Raw genomic sequence first — 26143 nt, 5'->3', positions numbered from 1 at the left:
TAATAACTAACACTCTGAAATTGATGTGGCCATATTTTTTTAATCATTTCCAGAAACTTGCATTTAATGCTATGATGATATAATTTCAAAAGCTGCATCTTGTGGGCTCTGTATCCAGCTTCCACTATTTCATAATGGATTTGATAATGAAGGCACAGGCTCACTTTTTTACTGATAAAAGACAGCAAACACAGTCAATATGCATTACTGACACAAAAGCACAAGCAACAATAAAGCTAGTGTCAAAAAATTCTCAGCATCTTTCCTTTAGCTACAATATTTTTGGCCATCTGCCTATTTTTTCACCTCAGAAAGCAAAACAAATCAAAATGGACTCAACTTCAAACACAAGTTTACCTATACATAAATATGATAGTGGAAGATTTTTATAAACTGGGCTATACTTTCTGAGGGTCCTAGATGACAATATTTACCTCTTAAAATGCCAGCAAATGGAAAATCAATTCAGTAGTATTAGCAGCTGACATGGTCCCTCAACTCTGCTAACAGTTTACATCACATTAATAAAACTAACTTTACTTCTTCCTATTTCTTTGATTACTATTGCTTGGTATTACATTTCAATTTTGTTAAAGGTGAACAAAAAACACTAGAAAAAGTTAAATAAATTACCTGCCTAAGATCCCATGCCAGTCACTCAGCATGTGTAGAGTTTAAAATGGCAAATAATTTAAACAGGTTCCATTTTTGTTTGTTTTAAAGTACACACCAAGAAGAAGATTCTGAGTGTCTTCTGTAGCAAATGACCTCACTGAATACTTTAAGTATCTTAAAAGATACAGCTTGCAAAACAACTTTAGTTGCAAGTGATGGCAGTTGTCTCAGGAAGAAACCCCCCCCCCCCCCCCCCAGAATCTTGAATTAAGGAAGTGGCAGCTAAAAAAGCCTTTCTTTTTACCTCTAACTTTCATAGTTTCCCTATTCCAAACAATATGTGCTCCCACCTGCCCCCCCCTCCCAAATGTTGTTCAGTTTACATGATATTAATGGTCTTAAATGTGAAAATGCACTGGCTGACTTTACAGGGGCAATACTGCCAATGATCAGACTCTATCAGGGAGCCAGGGAGCACAGCAGGTGGTCAGTCAAACAGCATGCCACTTAGTAACACTACAAGCCTAAAACAGCAACAAACTTGGAAATGCATCACCATATTCCGCCCCCCCCCCAAATCAAAGGTTTTAAGTATAAAGTCAAGTTTTTTGATAGCATTGCACACATCTTTAATTGTGAGTTCTGCTGGTTAATGTGTTTCATGAATATTAGATATATCATATATAATGATAACTGCAGGGATTCAAACTTTTCAGTATGATTGAAGGAGGCAAAATTTAATTAATCTCATTGCAATCCTCTCATAGCTTACCCTTAGTGTGTGAATCATTAATTGTATTACATGGTTGACAAGCAAGAATTAAATAAATTGCAAATGCTGAAAATTTGGCGCAGGACCCAAAAATACATATTTGGCAAAAAGATAAAAAAATCCCCCCAAACTCTTTTGAACAACTGACCTCCAACACTCAACTGCAGTGGATAGATAATTCATTTCCATGCTATTACACTGAGGTATAAACTACCAAAAACATTAAACTATCAGTATCAGCTGATATTTATCCAGTTAATTCACTCTGTATAAGGGAAATTATTATAACACATCTAAAGTGATAGTTAAAGCTCACAGCTCAGATTTTCCTTTTTTTTTTTTCGCATTTGATTTTTGTGTGTGTTTTATGTTTCATTTCTTCTACGTTACTACCTCCAATTTCCAGGTTAATGACTTCCCAGCAGATTTGAAAGGAAGCCTGAAGATTTCTTTTTCTCTTGGGATTCTGCTTCTTGGCCTTGTGAAAGTCCCAATTCTCTCTCAATCTGCTCGAGCTCAGACTGGTCAAGCAGTTCAAAATCATCAGCTTCTTCTGTGTCTGTCTCCTCACTCAAACTGGGCGCTGCGTGTGAGGGTGCTTGCTGTGCAGACTGCAACTGGTCTTTGATGGCAGCAGACACTGCAGCTGCAATGACATCCCCAGCAATTCCACTCACTAAATTAAAGGTTTGGTCACTGGTCAAAGGCAAGGAGAGCCCTGCAGTGGATGGTCTCTCTTTCCTCTGCCTGGAAGAGTGATCGATCTTCAAACACATTTGTTCTTTTTTTCTTTTTTGCTGGATGGGCATACCAATGCTTGAGTCATCATCATCATTTGTTCCTGCACCATTTTCTAAAGAAGGAAATTCTGCAAGATCTCTAGTGAAAGCTTCTTCATGATCACTAGGTCGGTCAAAATCTATTATAGGATTAATAGAAAGAAACACTATTAGCAAACAAGAAAGACTTTCAAAGAACAGCCAAACGTAAAAATGCAGTTAGAAAGGTTCCCTTCGAATACATTTACTAACCCATAGCCTACTGACTTAATGCAGAGGAACTTTATGTTACATCTAAAATAAAATGGTTTTGAGATCATAAACCTAGTATTACAAATCATCTGGTATCAACTTGACTCACAGTTTGAATTCATACTGCCTGAACTAATCATCCAATCCCATTGAAAATGTCAGACTAAATGTAAAAAGATCAAAAAAAGGAAAACCCCCAAACAAAATGACCTTTCAGTTACATTAGGCTTTCCATTTCAGTCAACCCACAGCATTAAAGTTTTCTACTTACAATTATTTTACAATATTTATGTACAGGTTGGGAAACGACTTGGGAATAATTCTTTTCAATAATATTCCAGGAAAATATTTTTTTTTTAATGCAAATATTTAGCACAGCATCAACCATATCAACCACATGAAGTCCTAAAATATATGTGATACTATGTCTTTAAACTCCTTTTCTTCACAGAATATATATAAATTACAAATATGTAAGCATGTGTGAATGTAACACAAGCATTTAATACACATGTAGGATAAAAAATGATTGTTTAGATGATTTAATAAAATCTAAAAAACAATGTAAAGACTTAACTTATAATTTTTTTGCTTTCACATCCAATACTTGTAATAAATGGGAAACAGAAAATGGAAACACTGGAGATGACCAGTATAGTTTCAAGTTTTCCAGACAGTAAAAAGCAAAATGTAAACATAAACTGATAGAGTAAAAGATTAGATTTTAAGAACTGCATTAATGGCACAATATGTTACTAGAAATGTGTAAAACACATATTGACTACAATACATGGCCTGTGGAACAGGCCTGAAGGAGCATAATAAGGGAATACCTTTTTCTAGTAGGCAGTAATTGAATGAGAAGGTAAAAAATAATTACTTTGAACTTACTTTCTATGAAAACAAGCAATAGGAGCTTTCATACGGGCTAAGGAAATTAATCTTAAAAGTACTTCCGATATGTTATCTTCTCCACTGTCTTTAGGAAAGACAGGCTGAAAAGGCAAGGAGGAAGGGTTGTGCTGTATGCAAAGCGGTAGCTCAAAGGCACAGAGCTTTGCCAGGTGATGAGCCAGTTTGAGCCTATGGGTAAAGATCAAAGGCCAGACCAACACGAGCGACATCATGGTAGGCATCTGCTACAGACTGTCTGATCATGAGGAGGAAGTGGATGAAGCCTTCTTGAGGCCCTGGGAAGAAACCTCAAAGTCACCAGCCCGGGTACCCACGGGGGATTTTAACCAACCCCATATCTACTGAAAGGACAATATAGCTGGTACAAGCAATCCAGGTTTCTTGAGTGTGTTGAAGACAATTTCTTGACAAAGGCGATTGACAAGCTGACCCAGGAAAGCACTCTGCTAGACTTACTGCTCAAGAAGGAAGATGACTGCAGTGACCATAAGATTGTAGAGTTTAAAATCTTGAGAGGAGTGAGCAAGAGAGGAGTAGCAGAATCATAATCCTGGATTTCAGGAGAGATTTCAGTTTGTCCAGGAATCTGCTTGGCAGGTTCCTATGGGAGACATCCCTGGAGTGCAAAGGGGCCCAGGAGAGCTGGTTGATCTTTGAAGACAGCCTCCTCAAAGCACAGGAACAAGCCATCCCTGCAGAAAGTTGAGCAGGCCAGGGCTGATGAGGAGGGAACTCCTGATTGAGCTCAGACACCAAAAAGAAGTACGCAGAAGGAGGAAGCATGGACAGGCTACCTGGGAGGAACACAAAGACATTGCCACCACATGTAGCAATGGAGTTAGAAAAGCCAAAGCTCAGCTTGAGTTGAAACCAGTGAAAAATATGAACAATGAGAACAGCTTCACATTGGCAGCTTCACATTGGTACATTGGCTGCAAAAGGGAAAAAGTGGGCCTGTTAAATGGGGCAGGAGATCTAGACACAAAGGACACGGAAACAGCCAATGTACTCAGTGCTTTCTTTGCCTCTGTAATGCCTCTTTACTAGTAATGTCTGCCCTCAGGACTCTGAATCTAACTGCAGAGTCTATGGGAGTGAAGCAGTGCCCACAACAGAGGAAGACAGACCTCTGAGCACTTCAGCAGACTGGACATACACACATCTATGAGACCAGATGGGATGCATTTAAGGATGTTGAGGGCATAACCTGTGAGGCTACTTGCACATAATCTCTGAAAGGTCATAATAACTGTCGGAGGCTCCTGAAGACTGGAAAAAGGCAAATGTTGCAACCATCTTCCAGAAGATGGCAAGAAGGAGAATTCAGGGAACTACAATCTGGCCAGCCTCACCTCAGCCTCTGAGAAGATTATGAAGCAAATCCTCCTGGATACAACTTTCAAGCACATGAAGGACAAGATGGTGATTTGGAGCAGCCAGGATATATTTACCAAAGGCTAATGGTGCCTGACCAACCTGATCGCCATCTATCATAAATTGACTAGTTCAGTGAACAAGGGGAGAACAATAGATGTTGTTTATTTTTATTTTAGGAAGTCAATTAATACATTTTCCCATATTATCCTTACATCCAAATTGTTGAATGAACTGGGCAAGTGAACTTTGAGGTGGGTGGAAAATTGGCTGGACTGCCAGGCTCAAAGGGCTGCGACCACTGATATGAAGTCCAACTGGAGGCTAGTTATTAGTGATGTCCCTCAAAGGTACTGCAGCCAATATTATTCAATGTCTGTATTAGTGACTTGGACAATAGGATGGAGTGCACTCTCAGCAAGTTCACAGACAAAAGCAAACTGGTATGTTTGGGGGTATATTTGATGTGCTGGATGGCAAGGCCCTCAGAGGGACCTGAAGGGCTGGAGAAAATGGGGTAGAAGGAACATCATGATGTTCAACAAAAGCAAATGTGAAATCCTACCTCTGGGATGGAATAACCTCATGTAACAGTACAAGCTGGGGGCCAAACAGACAGAAAGCAGTTTTGAAGAAAAAGACCTGGATGTCCTTGTGGACAGCAAGTCAGCATACATGCCCTTGCAGCAAAGGCGGCCAACCACATACTGAGCTATATTAGCAAGAGTAAAGTCAGCAAGTCAATGAAAGTGATTATTCTCCTATATTCAGCACTTGAGAGAGCACATTTGGAGTACTGTGTCCAGTTTTGACCTCTCCAGTACAAGTAAAACATTGACACATTGGAATGTGTCTATATAAGTATAGAGAAGAAGAAGCCTGAATCTTCTCCGAGGTACACAGTGGAAGAATGAGGGTATATCAACATAAGCTGGAACACGGGAAATTTCAACTCAATATAAGGAAAAATTTCTTCACCATGAGGGTGGTCAAATACTGGAACAGGTTTTTCAGACAGGTTGTGGAACCTCCATCATTCGATATACTCAAAATTCAACTGGATGCCGCCCTGAGCAAACTGATCTAGTTGAACCCGCTTTAAATAGGAGGTTGGATTAGACGAACTCCAAACGCCCATTCCAACCTATGATTCTGTGGTTGTATGATGCTGTCTCATCACAACTTTAAATATTAAAGAAGTAATTAAAAAAAATTTAGGCATTTATAATACTGATAAATAATATCACCCTACTTGTAATTTTAGAAGAGGAGAAATGCAAGACTAGCAGGGCAACAAATCCACATGCATGATTACACCAAACTACTGTTGTTCTTAATCTTTATTAAGGCAAAGTACTAGCAGGAAGGTGGTTCTAAAGAGTAAGAACCTCCAGATCTGGCCTTGAAAGACAAGTACTTGGGGATCTCTTTCTAGGCCTAGTCTTCACACCTTGTTTGGGCTCATTACTCTTTGCCTTCATCAGCATTATGGTATCCAGAGCCTAATAATACTTTCTTTAATTGACTGTTGAGCAACTTGAAGTATCCACTTTTTCTTCCTCGCCTTTTATTTACATAGTTTACTTTATCCCAGAGCATTATTACTAGCTTAAAAGATTTGGTGGAAGACAGTAATAAATCTGGCACATAATGAATGTGCCTTTTTTACCCACAGGTATTTGTTTATTTAGATTTTCACTGATGTGCTTCATTATTTTTAAGAAAAAGACAGCTCTTATGCAAGATGTATCCAAAATAAAACAGAACTACTGGAATGAATTTTAAATTCACTATAAAAAAAAAGCCTTATGTTCTCAAATTCTCTAATAGTTTCCAGATAACTTACAAGACTACAATTAATTGATGAAATAAACAAAGTCATTACATACCATCAGATGTGTCTGTCTGTGGAGAATACCCCTCGGATAAGTTAAAGGTCCCATTATCGGTCCAAGATACTTCTGATACATCTGTGTCAGACACTGACAGCTCTTTGGCAACAACTGCAGGACTAACCTAGACATTAAAAAGCCCCATACATGGCATTCTTATACTCAGAAAAGTCACGCTACAGGAAGCCAATGCTTAGATACCGAGAAAAAAAGTATCTTGCATGTGATGATAAAATAAATTGTCCACTATTTAAGCTTTAGTTGTAGAAAAATGAACATAATAGGAGCACAAATACTTAAAGTATACTTTCTTCTTAATGATTCAAAACTCTATTTTACTAAAGAAGCATGGAAAATTCTAGCTTTTAAAATATACATTTATATTTTAAAACTTAAAAATTATATTTATGTTTTAAAATGTAATATTTATTCTTAAAGTAAAATCTTACTGTAATGAAAGCAGAATGATCCTGCAAATATAAAATATGCGTACATGTAAAGAAATGCATAAAGTTGGACCAGAACAAAAACATTAGACAATCAGAATTTAGCTAAATCAGAAAATCATTACCTTCTATCAATGTATACAACAGTATTCAGTTATGTCAGCTACAAATTTTTATCCAATGGGATATATATTTTTTCAGAATATAAAAACATCTTTGAAGTGATCACTTTCAAAGTCAGATTCTGGATACTGCTGATCTAATACTGTATGAGAATTCCCCTAAATTTGATTTTTTAATATCAAATAATCAGTATTCTAATGGAAAATCCTTTGACATACAATTATTTAGAATATTAACAGAGAAAGGAAGTATTATAGTGTTCTCATACACATCTAGAAAGATACTTATAGATATTATCAGACAAATGATTACACAAGTCTCTGACAAGTTATGTAGGTTATCTATGAATGTTTCCATTTTATATATTGATGTGACAATAACTAGCTGTAGTTCCACTGTGGCAATTAAAAAGGCTGCATTTGCTATGAAACTCTGGTTTAATTGTTCTATAGCCAATACAAAATAAACACATTTTCTGTTTAGTAGGCCACAGAAGCCATTACTTTGAAGGCCAGAAGTCACAATATAAGTGTAATAAGTTAATTAGTATAGTCTAAAGATGGAGACTATGAATCACTTTTAAAATGTATTGTTCAGGAAGAGAGTCTTCTTCTGGGCAGGGAGAAGTCTTCCATAGAAACAGAGACAGTAGTCTAGATAGTCTCCATTTTCTATATAGATTTTAAAAACAAGACATGGCTGACTGAAAAAAGTCACCTTAGGACACAGAGCTGATATGTCTAATTCACTGTCATCTTCTGTGGGTTTTGTTTTTGCTGTTTCTGAAAGAAAAAATGAAAATTATCTCACTCATGTCAGTGCACTTCCAGGTTCCATGTATGTTTTTTGCCACACCTTGAGTAGGACAACGAACATGTTATAAGCTAGGGAGAGGCAAAAGGCTGACTGAGGCTGGATATGTATCAAAATATATTATGCAGAAGCCAAAGTAGGAGAGAGAGTATTTCTTTAAAATACCTTCCAACACATTCATCTGCCTGTATTGTATATATTTCTTTCAAAAATTTTTGTTGCTCACTGTAATATAATATAATCTGACAATATCTATCTATCTATCCATCCATCCATCCTTTAAATTACACTATCAGTACAAGGCACAGTTGTAACATACTGTTAGGCAGTCTAGTTATATTCCTCTACATTACTTTTACACAAAAATGTACAATTTTCTGGATAACTACATGTAATCTTCACCTACAAAACTTTTTTCTTTTTTGCACCCAGTTTCCCTGCATTCACAGCATTTATATTCAAGTATGTGTATAAAGCATCTTCTGAAGTCTGGTAGAATGATGTTCCTAATAAACAGAAACACAAATTCTGCCTCATTTCCTCTCTCTGTCTGAGAAGAGTTTCATAAATATTATAAACCATTATAATCTTGTAATGCTGAAAAAAAAAGTCGTACTATTCCTGGTTGCCTATTTTTGCAACTTGCCACTTCCTCTCTTGCGCAGCACAAGGGTTTGTGAACCCACGTGGTGAAGCAAAGTAGGGAACTCATCTGGGTTGAATGAAATTGGAGGGAGAGAGGCAGGACGAATGATTCCTGGACCATTTCCCCAGCACTGGCTTATGAAAGTCAGGAACCAATGGTCTGATCGCTCTGTCTTTGTCTCTCTCTGTCTGCCAATTTCCTTTAAAAGTAAAACAAGGTGGAATAACAAATGAAGGAAAAATATCAGTGTGTTACTCCTTATTTCCAACAACTACTGAGAGAAAGGAAAAAGGCAGATGGTTCCTCTTGTGTGCTGTGTGCTGTATGGGAACAATTACAAGAAATGTACATTTTAAAGCAAATATGAAGTCTACTGATGTAACACTAACTAAAAAGCTAAGTTAACTGGAAGCAATGTGACTATCCTACAAAGTTTTAATCACCAGAACTGTAGCACATACAAAAAACAAACTAAAGATAACATTTATATAAGTATTTTTTCTTGAAACAGATTTATTACTTAAAATCTAAAAGACTCTGATTTTATAAAAATTTCAGGTGAGATAGGTGAGATTTTGTTTTCTATTGATTTCTCCCCTGTCTAAGTGAGAAATTTGATTAATTTACAGCTACTACCATATTACAGTTCTTAAAGGCTCATTGAGCATTTGAGGAAGAAAACAGCATCTCTTTTTTCCTGTTACTGTTGGGAGACAAGGCGAGGCAGATTTAGATGCTAGAACAGAGTTTAGTTTCTTACTGAAAATTCTGTGATGTACTAATCTTGTGTTCTTGGGGAGTTCTCTCTCCTGCATGAGTCCTCCTTATCTAAATAGAGATAAGCATTTCATGCTTTACAGCCAGCAGTTTTTCTGAAAATCTTCAAGCATTATGGCAAATCAGGTATAATGAGAACCATCAGTCCTGCCCTGTTTCCTTCCATGAAATCATTCTTTACCCTTCCAGACCTCTGACATACATGATTATACATTATACATCCTTATTAAGCTAAGAGTTGTAGTCAGATTCAAATATGTAAGTTAGAAGTAATTTTATACTTGGCTTCACAGGACAAACCAAACTGTCTGCAAGATGAATAAAATTTTCTCTGCATATGGAAATACATTATTTGGGACTGTACTCACCAGACCTCTCTTTTTTCTTCTGGTTGATATATTCTGCTATTCCAAAATCTAGTTTCATCAGAACAGACTTAATTTTGTTGCACACTTTCTGTCCAAATTCATTGCACTTGAAGAAGGGACATAAAAAGGCACACAATACTGTGACAAAAATGAAGACAGAAATAGAAATTGTATTTAAATATCGCTTTATAAAAAGTAACTAAATAAAGATTATACATTTGCATAAGATGACAAAACTATTAATTTTATGTAATACAAGTAGTTTTGCATAACAAACACTGAAATGCTCATTTCAGAGGAGCTGTTGACGTCAAGTCCAGTTTCTAGGAGGCATTTGTATTCATCACAGAAAATTACATTGTATTCATATCAATTGACACCTTTCATACTTCCAGCAGCAAACTTATAAAAAGCTAAGACAGGTTGATCACAAAACTTGATAGCATAAATGAAGTTATTTTGAAGTATTCAAGTTAAAAAAGAGTATAATAGTTACTATGGATGCCATCTTTTCTAAGTTTGCTATAACTTGCAGGGAAAATGTCTTTCTCAGTATAAACTACAGATAATTCCCTCCAAAAGCAATCCTTCATAAATAATTTCATTACTATCACTTTGCCTATTCTCATTTCAAATCAGATTCAGGTTACATTCCAATCATCATAATCTTTAGATAAATCTTCGAAGATGAGAAAAATAAAAGCAATTACTAAAACACAGTAGAAACTGTCATCAGATTATGACTGTGTAGGATCTGTTAGAATCGAACATACACTTAAGCGAATAATTAAATAATATTGCCAGATCTAGTGAAAATAAATGGTGTATGTGTTTAAAACTAAAATAGATATTGTTCAGTTTTGGTTTGTTCAGAAATAGAATGCAAGCATGCATATCTCTGTCAGGGCGAATGGGAGCAGATTTAAAATGTACCCATCAAATTTGTATTTGTTGAGATCAGTAGGACCAGAAGTAATTGGTAACAAGATCAGTATCTTACTAGATTCCTACAGTGGTATTATATCGAATGTCTGTATAAGCTGGCAGACAAAATATGAACTTGAGATTTATTACTACGAGATCTTTGTAGTGTTTTTGGTATTTTTCCTAAGAGAGGAAATTATTTTCTGGGTGAGGCATAAACTTGGTTGGAAATCGATGTTCATTTCTAAACTCTGTTACTTTCATGCCGTTTGCAAGACAGGTAGAGGTATCATTCTCAGGAGGGGAAGGCGAAGGCGAAGGGGAAAGCAGACCCTTCAAAGCACATGAGTCAGTTTGTAGAGAACCACTTCTCTTTTGTATCATTCCTTCATTTTGTATCATCATCTTTCCTGACCTTCCACAAATTACAGAAGTTTTATTCTGAAGAAAAACAAATAATCTGCACATGCTTTTTGGATGTCAAAGTATATAATCTATGCCTATAGTATTATTTATATAAAAATATATATTACATATCTTATATATAATATTATATATATGCTCTATAATCTATTTAATTGACATTAAATAATAATTTGTTAAAAATAATTAAAATACATATTTTCAGGATGAGGTACAGTAGTGGATATCTAGTTTTCCATGTGAATCCAATGATTTTGCTATTACACAACTACTGTTCTCAAAACTCTCCTTTAGGTTTGGGTCTGCTTGACAGCTGCCCTTGCTTTGTTCTCATTCTTCTTCACCATCTGCATTTATTTTTCTCATATCCTTTTACTCAGTGACTGAATGGCTGTGCTATATCTGTACACACAAAGGTAAAATTTAAGGAAACACTATTTTACCAAACAGAAAGAAGTCTTCCACAGTTTTAGATATCTTTTGTTCATACTGTAGGACAATTTTTAAAACCAGTAGTACAGCCAATACATTAACAGGTTAACAGCTGTATCTGAGGTCAACATTATTCCTACTTGTAATGGCTATGCTGTTGTATAAGAAGGATTAAGCTACAACAAGGAAAGGCCAATTTATTTTTGCATGGCAAGGACTACACAATGATTTAATGCATTTTGACATACACATAATAAACTTAAAACATTTAATTAATCTTTTTTTTTTCTTTTTTTCATCCTTGTACAGGTGTATACTGGTGTTTTCTTGGTGAAAGGAAGAGGCAACAGAAATTGTTTTTTTTCTTCATCATTTCATCATCTTATTTATTTTAAGTTTGAAAAGGAAAATCAAATTTTCATATGCACATACATAGTGGTATACTATTTACATGCATTAAATTGAATAATTTAATAGTCGTGTGACAAAAATGAAAGAAAATAGTAACAGGATCACTTCTGAAAAAAGAGATTTCTTGTCACTGAAAAGTAGTTCAGCATCTACACCAGTGTCTGAGGACACTCGCCTTCCCTGTTCTAAGACAAGAACAGCTATGACTCAAACAGAAATGACTGATAGAGTAAACAAAGTGCATTCTGATAGGCTTCTAATATTGTGGTCTTCAGTAGGGAGAACTGGTTTCTACAATAATGGAATAATAACTATTTTTTTTAATTTATATAGTATTTGAAAAAAATCCCAAGAGGGAATTTATGATCATAGTAACATTTATTTTTATCTTGATTTAGTTTAATTTTAACAGCTCTACCTGAGATACATGAACAAAGTAACATTCCACCATAATCAATAGGCTGAAAAGAACTGTAAACTGACTCCTATGTGGCAAATGACACCTGTCAAAAACCACATATATATATATATATATATAAGTGAAAAATACTCCTCATAGAGAGACCAAATAATGAACAGACCACACACATAAATCATGACTGAAAAACTGAAAAAGAGAGTATACTTACGCAGAAGATAGGAGAGGATAACTCCAGGAATGTAACTTCCCAAAACAGTGAAAAATGTACATACACTGCAGACTAGTAGGCAAAACTGACAAAAGACATTAAAATTGGCCATTAACAATTCCATTGTTATAAATATTTAATCATCTTGCAAAAGAAAAATGCTCCAAAATGTTGCATTCTAAATGGAATGTAGAAAATGGCAGAAAATGAATGTTTTTAAAACTAGAAAATACTGTAACATTTCTTGTGCAAATAAGCAAACAATGCATTTTGAATAATCAAAAAGTACACTCCTCTCTATTATAAGAGTATGCTATTTTTATTCACTTATAAAAGTTTAACAGGCTTATGGTTATCACTAAAACTACTAGAAATTCCTTCACCTCCTTCACACAAAAAAGGCTTAAGAGTTACATGCAGGACACAAAACAAATTATTAATTGAAATATTACCATACACACTCGCTGCATGCTTAAAAAAGCAAAAAGTTTTCTCCTCTGTTGTGTTGCTTCACAGAAACTGTTTTCTCTTGTATGATGCTAAGCATGTCTAGATGCTTGTTGGCCACTCTAGCATCCCCATAATGACAAGACTGAACTGAATTTAAAATATAAAATTTGAGATTCAGCCTCTGCTGTGATTGAGATGTATAGTGTATCTTTCTCAAATGCACAATGCTGAGTACAGAACCGATCTGTTGAAAGTCTCCAAAATAATGCATTTGCTTTGGAGCTGCATTGCACTAACATGGGTAATTTGAAGAAATTTTGCACACACCATCAGTGCCTATTTTGCTTGTAATTATAACAGTAAAATAATGACGTGGCTCAGAGAATGAGGGCGTGCCATCAAAATTAGCTTTTCTAAATCAGGACTACAATATGTCTTAAAGATACAGTTACTGTATCATTTTACTACAAGACAAAATTTGGGGTCTGTGTAAATTGATATTGCATTTCCTTACATCAATAGGTACCAACTTCTTTTAAATTCAACTTTAATTTTATTATCCTATATATATAAAATAATTCCTTTTTATATAATTTATACATCTTTGAAATGTATTTCACCCTGCTGCTCGTCTCTATTTTCAGTCTAAATTCCTAATATTGAGTACTGTACTACATACTTCCAATTTGTCAGTTCTGAAGGGCTTGTTTCCCTGAAAAACTTCAGTGGAAAAGGCCCCCCTGATCCTAAATTTTTAAATTTAGCAACATATACCTAAAAATGGAAATCTGTATTTTCCAGTATTGTTGCCATGATATATTGCTATTATAGCTGGCTACATGATTAGCATTTTTTCTTTGAAAAAGAAAGCTTCTCAGAATTTGGCTAGAATAACATAATGATCTTCTTGCTACTAGGAAAGTGTAAATCTTATTCTTGCTTGCCTTTTCACCGAGTCAGCTCAGTCCAGCTCAATCTTTCCAGTAAAAAATATACTATATCTGTATAGAAGAAAAATTATCACAATAAAATATGAAGGATTCTCCTCTATCGTATAATACCTATACAGCTATTTCTGAAAACTACAATTATCTGAAAAAAAACCAAACCACACGTATGTTTAGGACTCTTGTATTTTTTATGCATTTTAAGTTTTTATTAAATTGTGGTATTTTAAATCTCTTGTTCATTGAAATGACTGATGAGTTTCCAAGCAGCTTATAAGGGGAGGGACTGTATTGCTATAAACTTACCATAAGCACCTTTTCTCAGAGATGACCTACCTATATTCTGCACAGATAGAAGTCAGCACAAACTCATGACTGAATGTATCTCAGTTTGTGTGTTTTGCTTTTCAGGGTTTTTTTTTTCAATCTATCTCACCTTTTCATTAAATAATATCAAACTATTAATCCTACTTGGCAGTGCTTACCTTGCCAGGGCTTTGTTCCTTGAAGTGTGACATTTCTTGAAGAAATACAAATAAATTCATCAGTGCTTCTGAAATGCACTGATTTATTCTGGGTCTGTAGTCAGGTCTAGAATTGATGACTTTCCAGCTGAATAAAACAAACAAAAAACCCATCAACTTTAGTTAGAGCTCATAAGAAGGTTGGAACTGGTTGAAAACATTTGAAGGCATATCAGCTGTTATCTCCTGTTGGTATGTTTTGCTAACATTACTGATCTTTTATATTGTATTTCAATAAAGTTAATTATCAGAGATAAATCATTTTGATAACTATAGCCTCAAGTTATCCAATGGCTTCTGCTCTGCTACAGACATCTGTGTTCCTCTCTATATATTTTATATTAGGCTAATTAGATCTTTTATTATAAGAAGGCACTTTTTGTACTCAGGCATTACCTTGTATGTGAAAAATTTCAGAGGATTATACCTTGGAATTATAGCTGTAGAAGCACAACAGACTAGTCCCTACTTCAGGGACTACTTTACTTCAGTAATTAAAAAAAAAATTACCACATATGGGAACCCTGATTCTGTGCACGGACTGTATGCAATATTACTCTTTATCTGCCTTGACAAAGCTTGATAATTCTAAAAAAAGTTGCTATCAACTCTTCCTAATTTTATATGCAGAGCAGAGATTTCAACATTACTCAACGTGAAAGTTTTTCAGGAATACGTATAATAGGTAGCTGCCTATACTGATGGAAGTCCTAAATTTCATTCAGGGCAATCCTACAACCCCTAAATGTGTATAGGCTCCCCATCTTTAGAACAAAATAAGAACTTGGTGTTACTTCTGTAATCAAATTTGTTTGTATTATTAACCTGAAGTACTCTTGATTTCAGCATTATTCATCAAACACTCATTCAGTGTATGCTCTTCCTTAAAAAGCAGAGCATGGAAATCAAAAGAAATACTAATGAGCCAGCCTCTCCTAAGGGTCGGTGCAGCAGTAGCTATTCTTGGTCTATATAAGCAATTACAGAACCAATTACTGCTTAGGCATTTTGACCATATGAAAACACTGAGTTCAAAGCACAGTTGTAACCTGAATTAAGCAACGGAACCCCAAACTTGTTTCTTTACATGAATTTTTCTAGAAAAATATATCACAGTACTTTTCATAACAACAGGATGGCCATACATATCAATATATTTAATTTCATGCATACAGTCTTTGTGCCTTTTCCTTATTTTTTATCTTGCTTTGCAAACTATGGTAATCCTTAAGAGATTGTTAACCAGCTTACAAAAAAAGGCTTCTGAAGTCTTGACGTTTACATGCATTTCCTTGCTGTTTTTTAACTTTTTTATTATATTGAAAGGACTGTTTCTAAGGTTTATATTATGATTGTTCGGTCCTTTTAAGAAAAGAAAAAAACTATACCAAAGAGTTTGCTGAAAAATGCAAGCAAGACTATGTATCTGATTAGGGGCTGATAAGTTTTGACAACATCCAATTGAAATGATCACGCCATACATCTTTTTGGACAAGTAGACAAAACATCTGAAGCAAACATGTTTTATGAAACAAATGAAAGGCAAAACACTGCACTGGCACAAAGTATGGATGTACCGCTACACCAGCTTCCAGAACCTAAAGTAAACGTTGCACCAGTTTTATGAAATTAGCTTTTGCATAAGTCACTGTTCAGTACATATGCTTTTGATTAGACTGAATGCCAGTACGCCATAAACAACCCCACACTCATTTTACTTTGACACATCATCTATGAAATGTTCAATGCATCCCTCTGCATTAATGGTACATTGTTGTCATAGACGGATCAAATTACAGGATGAATCCAAAACTGTATTATGAACCCCCCAAAGTACAAGGGTTGCGGGGCAGTGATAAGAACGTACATAGGGATTGTCAGATCAAAATGTCAACTCGTATTTCCAAAGACTTATTTGGCTCTTGAGCTCCTACAACACAGGAGGGCCTAGTTAGCAGCTGTTATTATTATTCAGGGTATAGATACTTTTGATAGCTCCCTGGGACAGCTTAAATTTTAGCAAGCATCAGTAAGCGACTAATGGGATTTTTGTTGTTCTTCATCCTGTGTGAACTTGGTACTCGGAAGTAGCATTTAAACATTTGCTTTGATATTAAATTTGCTTGATATTAAATAATATTTGATATTATTCAATATCTGATGAGAAGCTAGAACATTTTAAAATCTTTCCAGTGAATATAGGACTAGCAAAGAAATGATCTGTCATCATTTGTAAAAATATCTGTAGTGACTTAAAACCTGCATGTTAATATTATTCTTGTTCATCACCAGATTGCTTAGTCATGTATTATTGGCACATATGGTGAAAGTGAAAAGCATTCCTGTGCATTCTGACTTTTCTTGGCTGAAAGCTAGTCAGCAGGTGTCTTTCATCTATCCTCTCTATAAAACGCATGCAAAACTGACTTTTGCTGTATCGTTTTTTTACTAGTTATGATTTAATGTTCTTTCTTTCCAATCAGATGCCATTATATTTCCTAATATGAACTTGTTAATGTCTCTGGTTTCCCGATCTAGGGAAAGCTATGAAGATGGCAAAGTTTTTGAAACCGAAGTTTTGTATTTTTGTGAGGCACTGTCAGTGCACAAGCACAGCAGCAGCGCTGCCCATAGTCTGTTGATCCTCCCAGCTCACGTGTTATATTGGAGTTTTGTTCCTATAAATGACAGATTCATGGTGCATAGTTCATTTTAGACTATTGCTTTTTAATTTGCCAAACACCTAACATTTTTCAAAACAGATGTGGATTCCTATACAGCAAATTCAACTGTATCAAAATAGTCTTGTTTTTTCCCATAAATATTTCATGGATCCCTAAGAATTAGCTCACAAACTTGCAGGAATCCACAAGCCAAAAGTTAAAAAAAGTTGCTTAAATTTTTTTTGCTCCTTTATGTTATTTTTACTTTCCCATTCTCTATGAAACAAAAGTGTACAGTAATGTTTTATATGGCCAGGAGCTCATACAGCATTTGCACTGAGAACTGCAATGCAGATCTTTCCAGGAGGAGCAACAAGTTTACAGCCCAAAGAGATAACATTTTAAGGAAGATGGATTTGAATTCTGGGAATGATTTATTTGAAAGTTACATATATAATTGCACTGGACTACATGAGATAAATAGATTTTTCCTAAAAAAGATAAGCTTCTGACATGTTTCTCTTAGCATGGCTGGGATTATATGCAGATATTGCCTTGAAAGGGAAGTGATCTTTCACCAGCGGTGTGGTTTAGTGCACCACTTTGGCAGCAAACAAGATATACTAGCATAGCAATGAAGGCAAGGTTATTAAAAGGGTCAGATGGCCTAAAAAGGGCAGAAGCCCTGATCAATTAATCATGACAGCAAGTAAAATAATGTAGCCTGAGAAAAAGCATAGTTTATTACCTTGTAACATCAAACCAAAAGAAGGGTTTTGGATTAGATTATTAATTCAGATTTCTGGTAACAGATCAACAACAAAACTAGGCAAACGGTGGCTAATTATATATAGATATGTATGATGTTACACTTCAGTTTCCAACTAAAAAAAAAAATTCTATATATTTTCTGTTGTATAACCAGAAGATATATTGCTTCTATTTTACAAATTGTGATAAAAAGAAAAAGGGAAGTCTGAATTTCAAACCCTGTCTCTTAGCAACAGGAACACTGCGCTTGCATTTAATTCTCATTGAAATCTTTAACTACACATTTCAGTCAAAGCCAGGACAACATGCCTGACATCCTATTCAGCAATGTATTTGTGTCTAAAGCCACCTTTCCTGATGCTATAAATTCTTGCTCTCATCTCTCCCAAGCACACAGGATACAAGGGTTGTGGGCTGATTTTGAAGTGTACACTTTGGTCCAACTGCTGCCTGCAGTTACATCTGTGAATTTTTACACACTTAGATAAGGGCCAGGGAAGAATTTGGTATTCTTCTCCCACATACACAACATCCATTTTTGTTTTACATGGCCATGTTACAGACATTTTATTTTTTGTTGCACTGCAGACGTATTGATTACTTGGAAACATTTTTATTTGTGTATTTCTAACTGAAAGGAGTCACTTTCTCCTATTTTCAAATACATTGGCTAAGTAACTTCAGTTGGTAAGAGATCAGGAATAATTTAGGTCAAAAATTAGTATTTACACATGCAGAAACGTCAGCCTTCTCCGTGCCTATATTTAACTACCATGTATCACCTTGGCCACTGGGTGGTGATAGGGCAACACCAGTATTACAGCTTTGCTGGGGAGCCATTTTAGACAGAATTTAAATAGCATGCAAGGGGGATTTTTATTCAAACTCCTGTGGACAAGTGAAGTACAGATCACAGCTAACCGCAAGAACTAGTATTTCAATGACAGCGTAAAACTGATTAAAGTTTAAAACTGAAATCGTTGCTTTGTTCCTGATATCATTAGAGAAGTTAGACTTCCTCTTACATTACCGAAGACGCTGGGTGAGGGTTTTTTCCCTCTTTGAAAAAGAAAAAAAAAAAAAAAAAAGACTTTAAATACTGTATCTCAAAGTCACAGGCTGAGAGTGTCATGTCTCAGCCTAGACGACTTCTCTGAGAACATGCAACATACTTGCTGCCCATGCATGGTGCTGCATGCAGGTAGTTGCCTCAGACAGGGGATGTAAATAAAAGTATTAAGTACCTCGGGAAGAGCATTGCAGGAAGCCAGCAGGAGGCATTGGGAAACCAGTCCTCCTATTAGGAACATTAAACAGAACCTGCTCTCCTCCCATGCACACTACCAAGCCCAACTTCCATCCTCTGTGATAATTAGTGGCTTGAGAAAAGTACTACACAAGTCTTTTTTTGTTTTATGAGAACTGTGATTTTTAGGAATAGGTTATTCTCCTTAAAGAAACATTGTTCCCTGCTTTTGTAAACCATTTTGCAGCGTTAATAATATCTATTCAAGAGCTGCCTGTTTATTCTAGTATTAAAAACTACTACTATGACAGTATTATGAACTGCAAAATCACTTTACAGACTTTACTCCTACCCTTTATTTAAAACCGTAGAGAGAATTTAAAGTGGAGCTTAGTGGAAGCATAAGGAGAGAAAATGGATAGATCTGACACCGGCTATCAGAACAGCTCTTAGAAATATATAGGTCAATTGTAGGTCGTTGGCTTATTAACTTTATTGGAAAACCAGAAAAAAAAAAGATGTAAGCTACAATAAGAATGCAAATCTACTAACCACCAATGTGAGGACAATAAAGGTTGATAATAAGAAGATTTACACGATGCATTGGGATAACTAAACAATAACAACTCAAAATGAACACACAAATTATGCAGAAGAGTATAAATATGGCCCATTTGCAGGGAAAGTTCCCTAGAGTTGCTTCTCTTGGGTGTTAACAATGCTTTCTTTTGCCAGGCTGAAAAGATAAGAGTATGAGCTGCAGCACAGATAAAACGCATTGCTAGGTGCTTTGGTTGCATGCTCTGGATTTGTTCTATTGACAGAGAAGAAACCAAGGAAGAGGAGTGGATTGTAGAGGTGAGGTTTGCTTGAAAATATTACAAACCCAGGACAAAGCTTGCTCCGCAAAAGAATACTTTGTACTTGTAGCGCTAAGCCACATGAAACCATGAGAGACATCTTATGGCCACACTTTTTCATTTTACAAGGAACAGCAGAGACTATTTTTAGGTCTCATTCTGATCTTAAGCAATGAGATAGTAAGAAAGTTACTCTGCTGATCTTTAGGATGTCAATCAGATGCCACATACTGCCTCTTCTTGTTCGTATCTCCCCACAAATATCAGCCCCAGGAGCATCTGTACCTCTTGTCCTTTTTCCCCAGAGCCTGTTTGAGCTTAAGTGTTATCTGCAGGTCAGAGGGTGGGAACAAGGTGGCAGCAACAGAGATTCTGGGGCAAGCGGAGGGCAAAAGAAAGAAGGGGGTACAAAGTATAGCAATATGTATGCAAAGACAGAGAGGTTCTGTCACACTTTCGTAGAAACAGAGATGGACACTAAACATGCATTAGATCAAAAGCTGATGGAACATAACCATGCACATTCCAAACAAATTTATTTTTCAATCATCACATTTAAATGAAAAAATAAAAAAAAAGATTCATGAAGTGTTGCAGATACCTAACACATGGAGTGTGTGACGATGACATCAGTCAGCTAAGAACATGAACTACTTCCGCATAATGTTAAGAGTTATTCATAGTACCTTAATAAATTACTTAAACGTGAACTCAATACTTCCTGCCAAAGAATCTTTTGGACCTCCTATCAGGGTGTTTCTTGATTTGATTGATGATATAAGTAGTCAACTCTCTCTGAACATCTTCAAATTCTTTGGAGCATCAAGAAATAAAGTTTTATATTCCCATTTCTTACACTGAGTTTGATTTAAACTGCTACACTTAAAACTACTGTCAACAAAATTTAAGGTACTCAGAGAGCAAATTAATTACTCAAATCTTTCTGACAAACTACTCCATCATTTCTAAAACTGAGCAAACGTATAAACTGCTACCTAGTAGCTGTAAAAAACACCACTCCCCCTCCCCAGATGCTTCAACCCATCACAGTCAGAGACTCTGGCCAACAGAGTCGGTGGCATTGCATTCTCTAAAAATGACTAATGGTGTCATGCTCTCATTTTGTATCTAGACATCTGTTCAAGCAAAGCCCCATCAAGTTCTTCTCAGAAAGGTCAGGAGCTCTCATGTTACTAGTTTAAAGATCTCTTCGTGATGTGCCGGATTTTTTTTAAATTATGCGTACACAGCTTTATATGTATCTTCATGTATAGAGACTACGCAGAACTGCAGCAGTGACAAAGTACAACACGATGTGGCACAACTGAAGGATTGCATCTACATAAACACAGAGTTCATAATTATAGAGCTTTTACAACTTCTTGATTTCCCAACTGTAAACAGACATCTGACACCTTTGCAGACTCTGTAAGTATAATTGAGAATCTATTAGTCAAGGTGGAAGAGTTAAAAATTACATTCCTAAAGATACGTAAAACAAAATAAAGGTAATGTGGCTGTTTTGTATTCTTTTAAAAACTAATATCCAGAGAGATTATAAGAAGTCAAATTTTAAGGAGCACTTAAACAGTACAAGCTCAGAGTGTAAACATCTGATAGAACAATGCAGCTATAAGTGACATGGATATCTAAGGACAAACCTCACAGGCTACCAGGAGTTCAGTACATAATAAGTAAATGTAAGAAGTTAAAGTAAAATTAAGTAAACATAACCAAATTAAATCAAGTAAACTGTAAGTAAAACTGAATCAAGAAAGTTTACTTTTCGAAGCTTTCACAGTCTGGTCACATGAGAAAAGGAATCACCACAGTGCAAAAGTGAATGATTGTAAAAACATAGTTACAATTCTGTGAAACAAACATTTCCTACACGAAGACCTATGTCAAAAACACATTTAAAATTTCTCTAAGTTATTCAGGTACAGTGATAATAGATAAAAATGGCATCTAGATAATAAGCTCGGAATAACATTTTAAATGCCCTTCCATTTAAATTTCAGGTGAACACATTCAAAATGAACGCAACAACCCCTCTCTCTCCAAAATATAAAATAAGGTAAAAAGAACAAATTACAATTAATTGTAGTAAACTACCAATGACAAAAACTTGTGAAATCTACTATTGAACTGTGTAGTAGAAAGTAATGCGATATTGATCATCCTTATTGTAATACAGTATTTCAGATTTGTGAATATTGGGTGTGCCACTTGGAAGGATGTAATAACAAATACCACTGAACTCACAACATAGCATCTTAATGACCTATGTCGCTAATTTAAAAGATGATTATGTAGAATTGTGTTTTATGCTGTGCCACTTTTGGATCCTAATGCAGTAGTTAATTATGCTAAAACAATTAAATTTGTGTCATGTGGCTATGACAAAGTCAGGAAGACTTGCAATTTAAGTGAATCATTGGGGCACCAGGTAAAATTCTACTTTCTTCAGAGTGCTGTAAAACAACGTTTTATAATTGAAAGAATGAGGAACATAGTAAGCATGTAGAAATATACTCTGTTCTCAAATAAGCAAGAGCCTTCATTTAAAAACTTCTTCTTGCAAAGTTTATAAACCTTTTCTAAAAGCAATCTCTCCAGCTTGTAGATATTGATAAATATGCGTTTATTTCCCAGTGCTAATCTGTAAGCAGTGCAAAGTAAAGTCCTTAGGCTGTCACCAACACTTAACATAGTGGAAAACATATGCTTTATCCAATCACATCCAAAATCCTTTCTATGCTAGAGCTTAGGCACACTTCGACTCTCCACAATATACAAAGTCAGAATGATTTCATTTTTAAATTGAAGTTGGAAAATGTATTTATTGACCTTAAGGAGAAATTAACAACATCTCCCAATCCAAAAATCACCTTTAACTATCAGCCCTCCAGTGGCTCATATACATTTTTTGTAGCACCTAAATGAATTCTTTCTATTAATACCATGCAATACTGCTTCTCAGACTTCAAGTGTTTTCTTTCTGACCTCATCTATCTTCATCTGGCACTTCAAATGTGTGCTTTTTAATAACAGTGAGTCAGTACAGTTTATTGTTTTCCCAGCAGAAGGCATGCAATAAAAAGTTAAAAAAGGGTCATATTTTACAGCTTTCAGTAACATGTAACACGCATGCCCCTTTTATTTCTTGACTAAGAATATTTTTCATAATATGACTGTAAAATTAACATGCTTAAATAATTAGCATTTGATAATGCTTTTTTTTTTTTTTCCCCCCCTCAATGAACTGCACAGCAAACTGGTCAGGACACATGATTTTGAACAAAATAGAACACAATCAACCTTTGATCCCTCCCTCAGTACACTTCCTGCATCGTTTGTTAAACTACAGTCATTATGGTATTTTCTCCTTTTCAATAGATATGGGAGCATCTTGCCACCGATGTGCTGCTAAACCATATCAATCCCATAAATTAAGATTTCTTCCTTATATCGCTGGTCAAGAACAAACTTCTCCTAAAAAGAATGCAATACTTGCATTATAAAAACACACTCAAGTGTCTTGCAAAGGGATAGAGGAACTTGTCAAGTGGGTTGCCTAAAAAAAAAGACTGATTACTACCAGCACTTTTTTTCTGGAGGGGAAGCATTTATCTCTTCTATTCAAGAAAGCTGTGATGTACAACCCCAGTCATTTTAGACAGCCTTAACCAGGAGCTGTATTGTGTTCCTTCAGATAGTCAGATACAAACCGATTAACAACAACTCTTCTCAAAGTAATTCCAGTACACAAGTTCCTCAACACAGCAGGCTGTACTAAGTGTCGTTGCTTCTTGCTGCATGTCCTGTTAGATCAACAAAATACACTCCGACTAAATTTGGGTTATTTCAGGGTTCATCTTCTCTACACAGACTTTTTAAGGCAAATTGATGGGTCAGCTCTCATAGGAAACACTTCCTTTGGTCATTCTTGTCCAACTCTGCGGAGAAGAATACCAGCTACTCCAGCTTGAGGCCATTTAAAATGTGAAATGTGATCTGATAGTTAAGTGTTATTAATCCAAAGTCATGATTTTTGCTTCCAAAGTCATGATTTGCATGAGAAAGTAAGTCTTTCAGTGTCACATAAATACTATTAGAGACTTCCTTTTTGTTTAAGTAAAGACTTTAGTAATATTACTACACTGTACATACTGTTGTCTTTTTACCAAAAGAGTAAAAGGACTGGGGTCTTCCAGGTCAGCTTGGAACAGAAACCGGCGATGCCGAAGAGGCATTTTTATTGCATTGTTTTTGTTTACAAATGTAAGGAAGTCTTGTTCCTGGCAGCAGGATTGTAAAGTTCTATTTGCAGAACTTTAAACAACTCTGCCCAGTTGTCAGAAGCAATTCTTTAACGTTTATTTTTCTCCCTCAAAGTCAGTTTGCTTAACCCTTTCTCACAAATGCTCAATTCCTTTTCCTCCTTCAGCCTCCCCATTCTTCACTGTGATACTTAGTTCACAGCCTCTCAAAGTCAATCAGCTAGGAAAGATGAGCTGGGCATTCCCCGCATTGCAGAGCGGCTGCACAAAAAGGAAAATTGGATTTTCAAGTGCCAGACAAAGAATACTTTAACCCACAAAAACACTCAGGTCAACTTTCTAGGTAATATTACTACCAGGAACCTTTAACACTCTCTGTGAGACACCTCATTCTGACTGTTGTCCATGAGCTTTCCTGTATGCAGTATGGGCAGGTCATCATTTATTTCAATGCATTGTTGAGAGTTCCTGGCATGAGCTAAACACTTTTTGCCTACACTTGTGCACTGAATTCAATCATAAAAGAAAATCAAACACTTTACTTAAAATTAGTAGAAGAAACATCATTCTTACATCATTACAAGTCAGCATGCTTTGAGTAATTAAACAACAGGCAGATTTAACTTAAAACTGTATCTCCATTTTTCTAAGCCCATGCAAACACAAGATCATGCACTACGATAACAATTCAAAAATACAACATAGCTTTCTCTCCCATTTTTATCCAAGAGAAGATTCCTGGCTAACAGTTTAGTGCACCATCCTTTTCAACCATAGGCACATTATAGTGATTAGAACAACAAAGAGATTGTCCTAATACAGGACCTTATACTTCAGTGTTTCTTTGAAGCACATTCAGCTGTATGTTTACATCACTTTAGAACAGAATATACACGTACTTAATATTTTCTTAACCATAATTAGATTCCTCATAAACTGGCAAATCTTTTGTTATTAATTATACCATCTCACACCAAAACTATGGGACACCTGATAGAGAATTTCTTGGGGAAAATATTGTCCTTATGCTAAACCATTTTCAGTCCTTGACCTTTGATTGCATCTTTGCTCCCTGTTCTTTATTTGCTTCATTCGAGAAAACAAAACAAAATATGAGTGGGAACATAGTCTTCACAACTCTTAGCCTTTTTACTGGCCTTACTAAGAAGTATTTGTGCATATGTTAATTTAATAATTAAGTATTTAAATTCACAGTCTGACTAACAGACTATTGACCAACACTAAGTCTTTAACTATGATGTTAATGAAATACATTGGTGAAGTAATAGTACATATTTTCTAATGTAGGACATGATCTCAGGAGGGGAAAGGACGTAAGCAGTTGGTTGCATCTGAGAAGGAGCCACAAGGCTGGCAGGATGCTGCAATCGATCAGAGAACACAGCTCATTCCACAGCTTCTACAAATACACCACTGCCCTCTTTCTCTCTCTTTTTTTTTTTAATATATAAAGCAATACCTTTAACTCCATATACTCTCAAAAATATCCCATTATCTGTGCATTTACATCAAGATCTCTCCTTCCACAAAACTTTAAGATGAACTGCTCCAGTACAGTTCCCATACTGCTCTAGTACAGTTCCCATAGCTCCTCCTTTTATTCCCTTCTGTCTAGTCTGGACAAAAATATTTTGACCTCCTCCAAATCTCATTAGCACTTATGTAAGAACATTCTCAAGTTATGTCCTACTTGCTACCAACAAGACAAAAAGGCAATTTAAATCCAGAAAAATCTGAACTTTTTGATTGGACCATTTCCTCAGAACTTTTTGCTCGAGAGGAAAGGC

The 26143-nt window shown here is 35.6% G+C and overlaps 1 protein-coding gene across 1 annotated transcript in view; it reads right to left on the bottom strand.

Annotated features, from left to right (window-relative positions):
* Window positions 1–967: 967 nt before the first annotated feature.
* Window positions 968–26143, bottom strand: part of RETREG1 (reticulophagy regulator 1) — a 74117-nt gene continuing 48941 nt past the window's right edge. Inside the window, exons 4-9 of the mRNA XM_067292408.1 lie at window positions 14474–14600; window positions 12592–12676; window positions 9773–9910; window positions 7886–7950; window positions 6597–6723; window positions 968–2306 (exon numbers count right to left, since the gene is read on the bottom strand). Coding sequence (XP_067148509.1) covers window positions 1795–2306; window positions 6597–6723; window positions 7886–7950; window positions 9773–9910; window positions 12592–12676; window positions 14474–14600 — 1054 coding nt within the window. The 3' untranslated portion in view covers window positions 968–1794. The remainder of the gene's footprint in view (window positions 2307–6596; window positions 6724–7885; window positions 7951–9772; window positions 9911–12591; window positions 12677–14473; window positions 14601–26143) is intronic.

This window comes from Apteryx mantelli, chromosome 2 (genome assembly GCF_036417845.1).
Source record: "Apteryx mantelli isolate bAptMan1 chromosome 2, bAptMan1.hap1, whole genome shotgun sequence".
Taxonomy (NCBI): Eukaryota; Metazoa; Chordata; class Aves; order Apterygiformes; family Apterygidae; genus Apteryx; species Apteryx mantelli.
The sequence above is the reverse complement of the archived record's forward strand: the minus strand, read 5'-3'. Positions and strand labels throughout refer to the sequence as shown.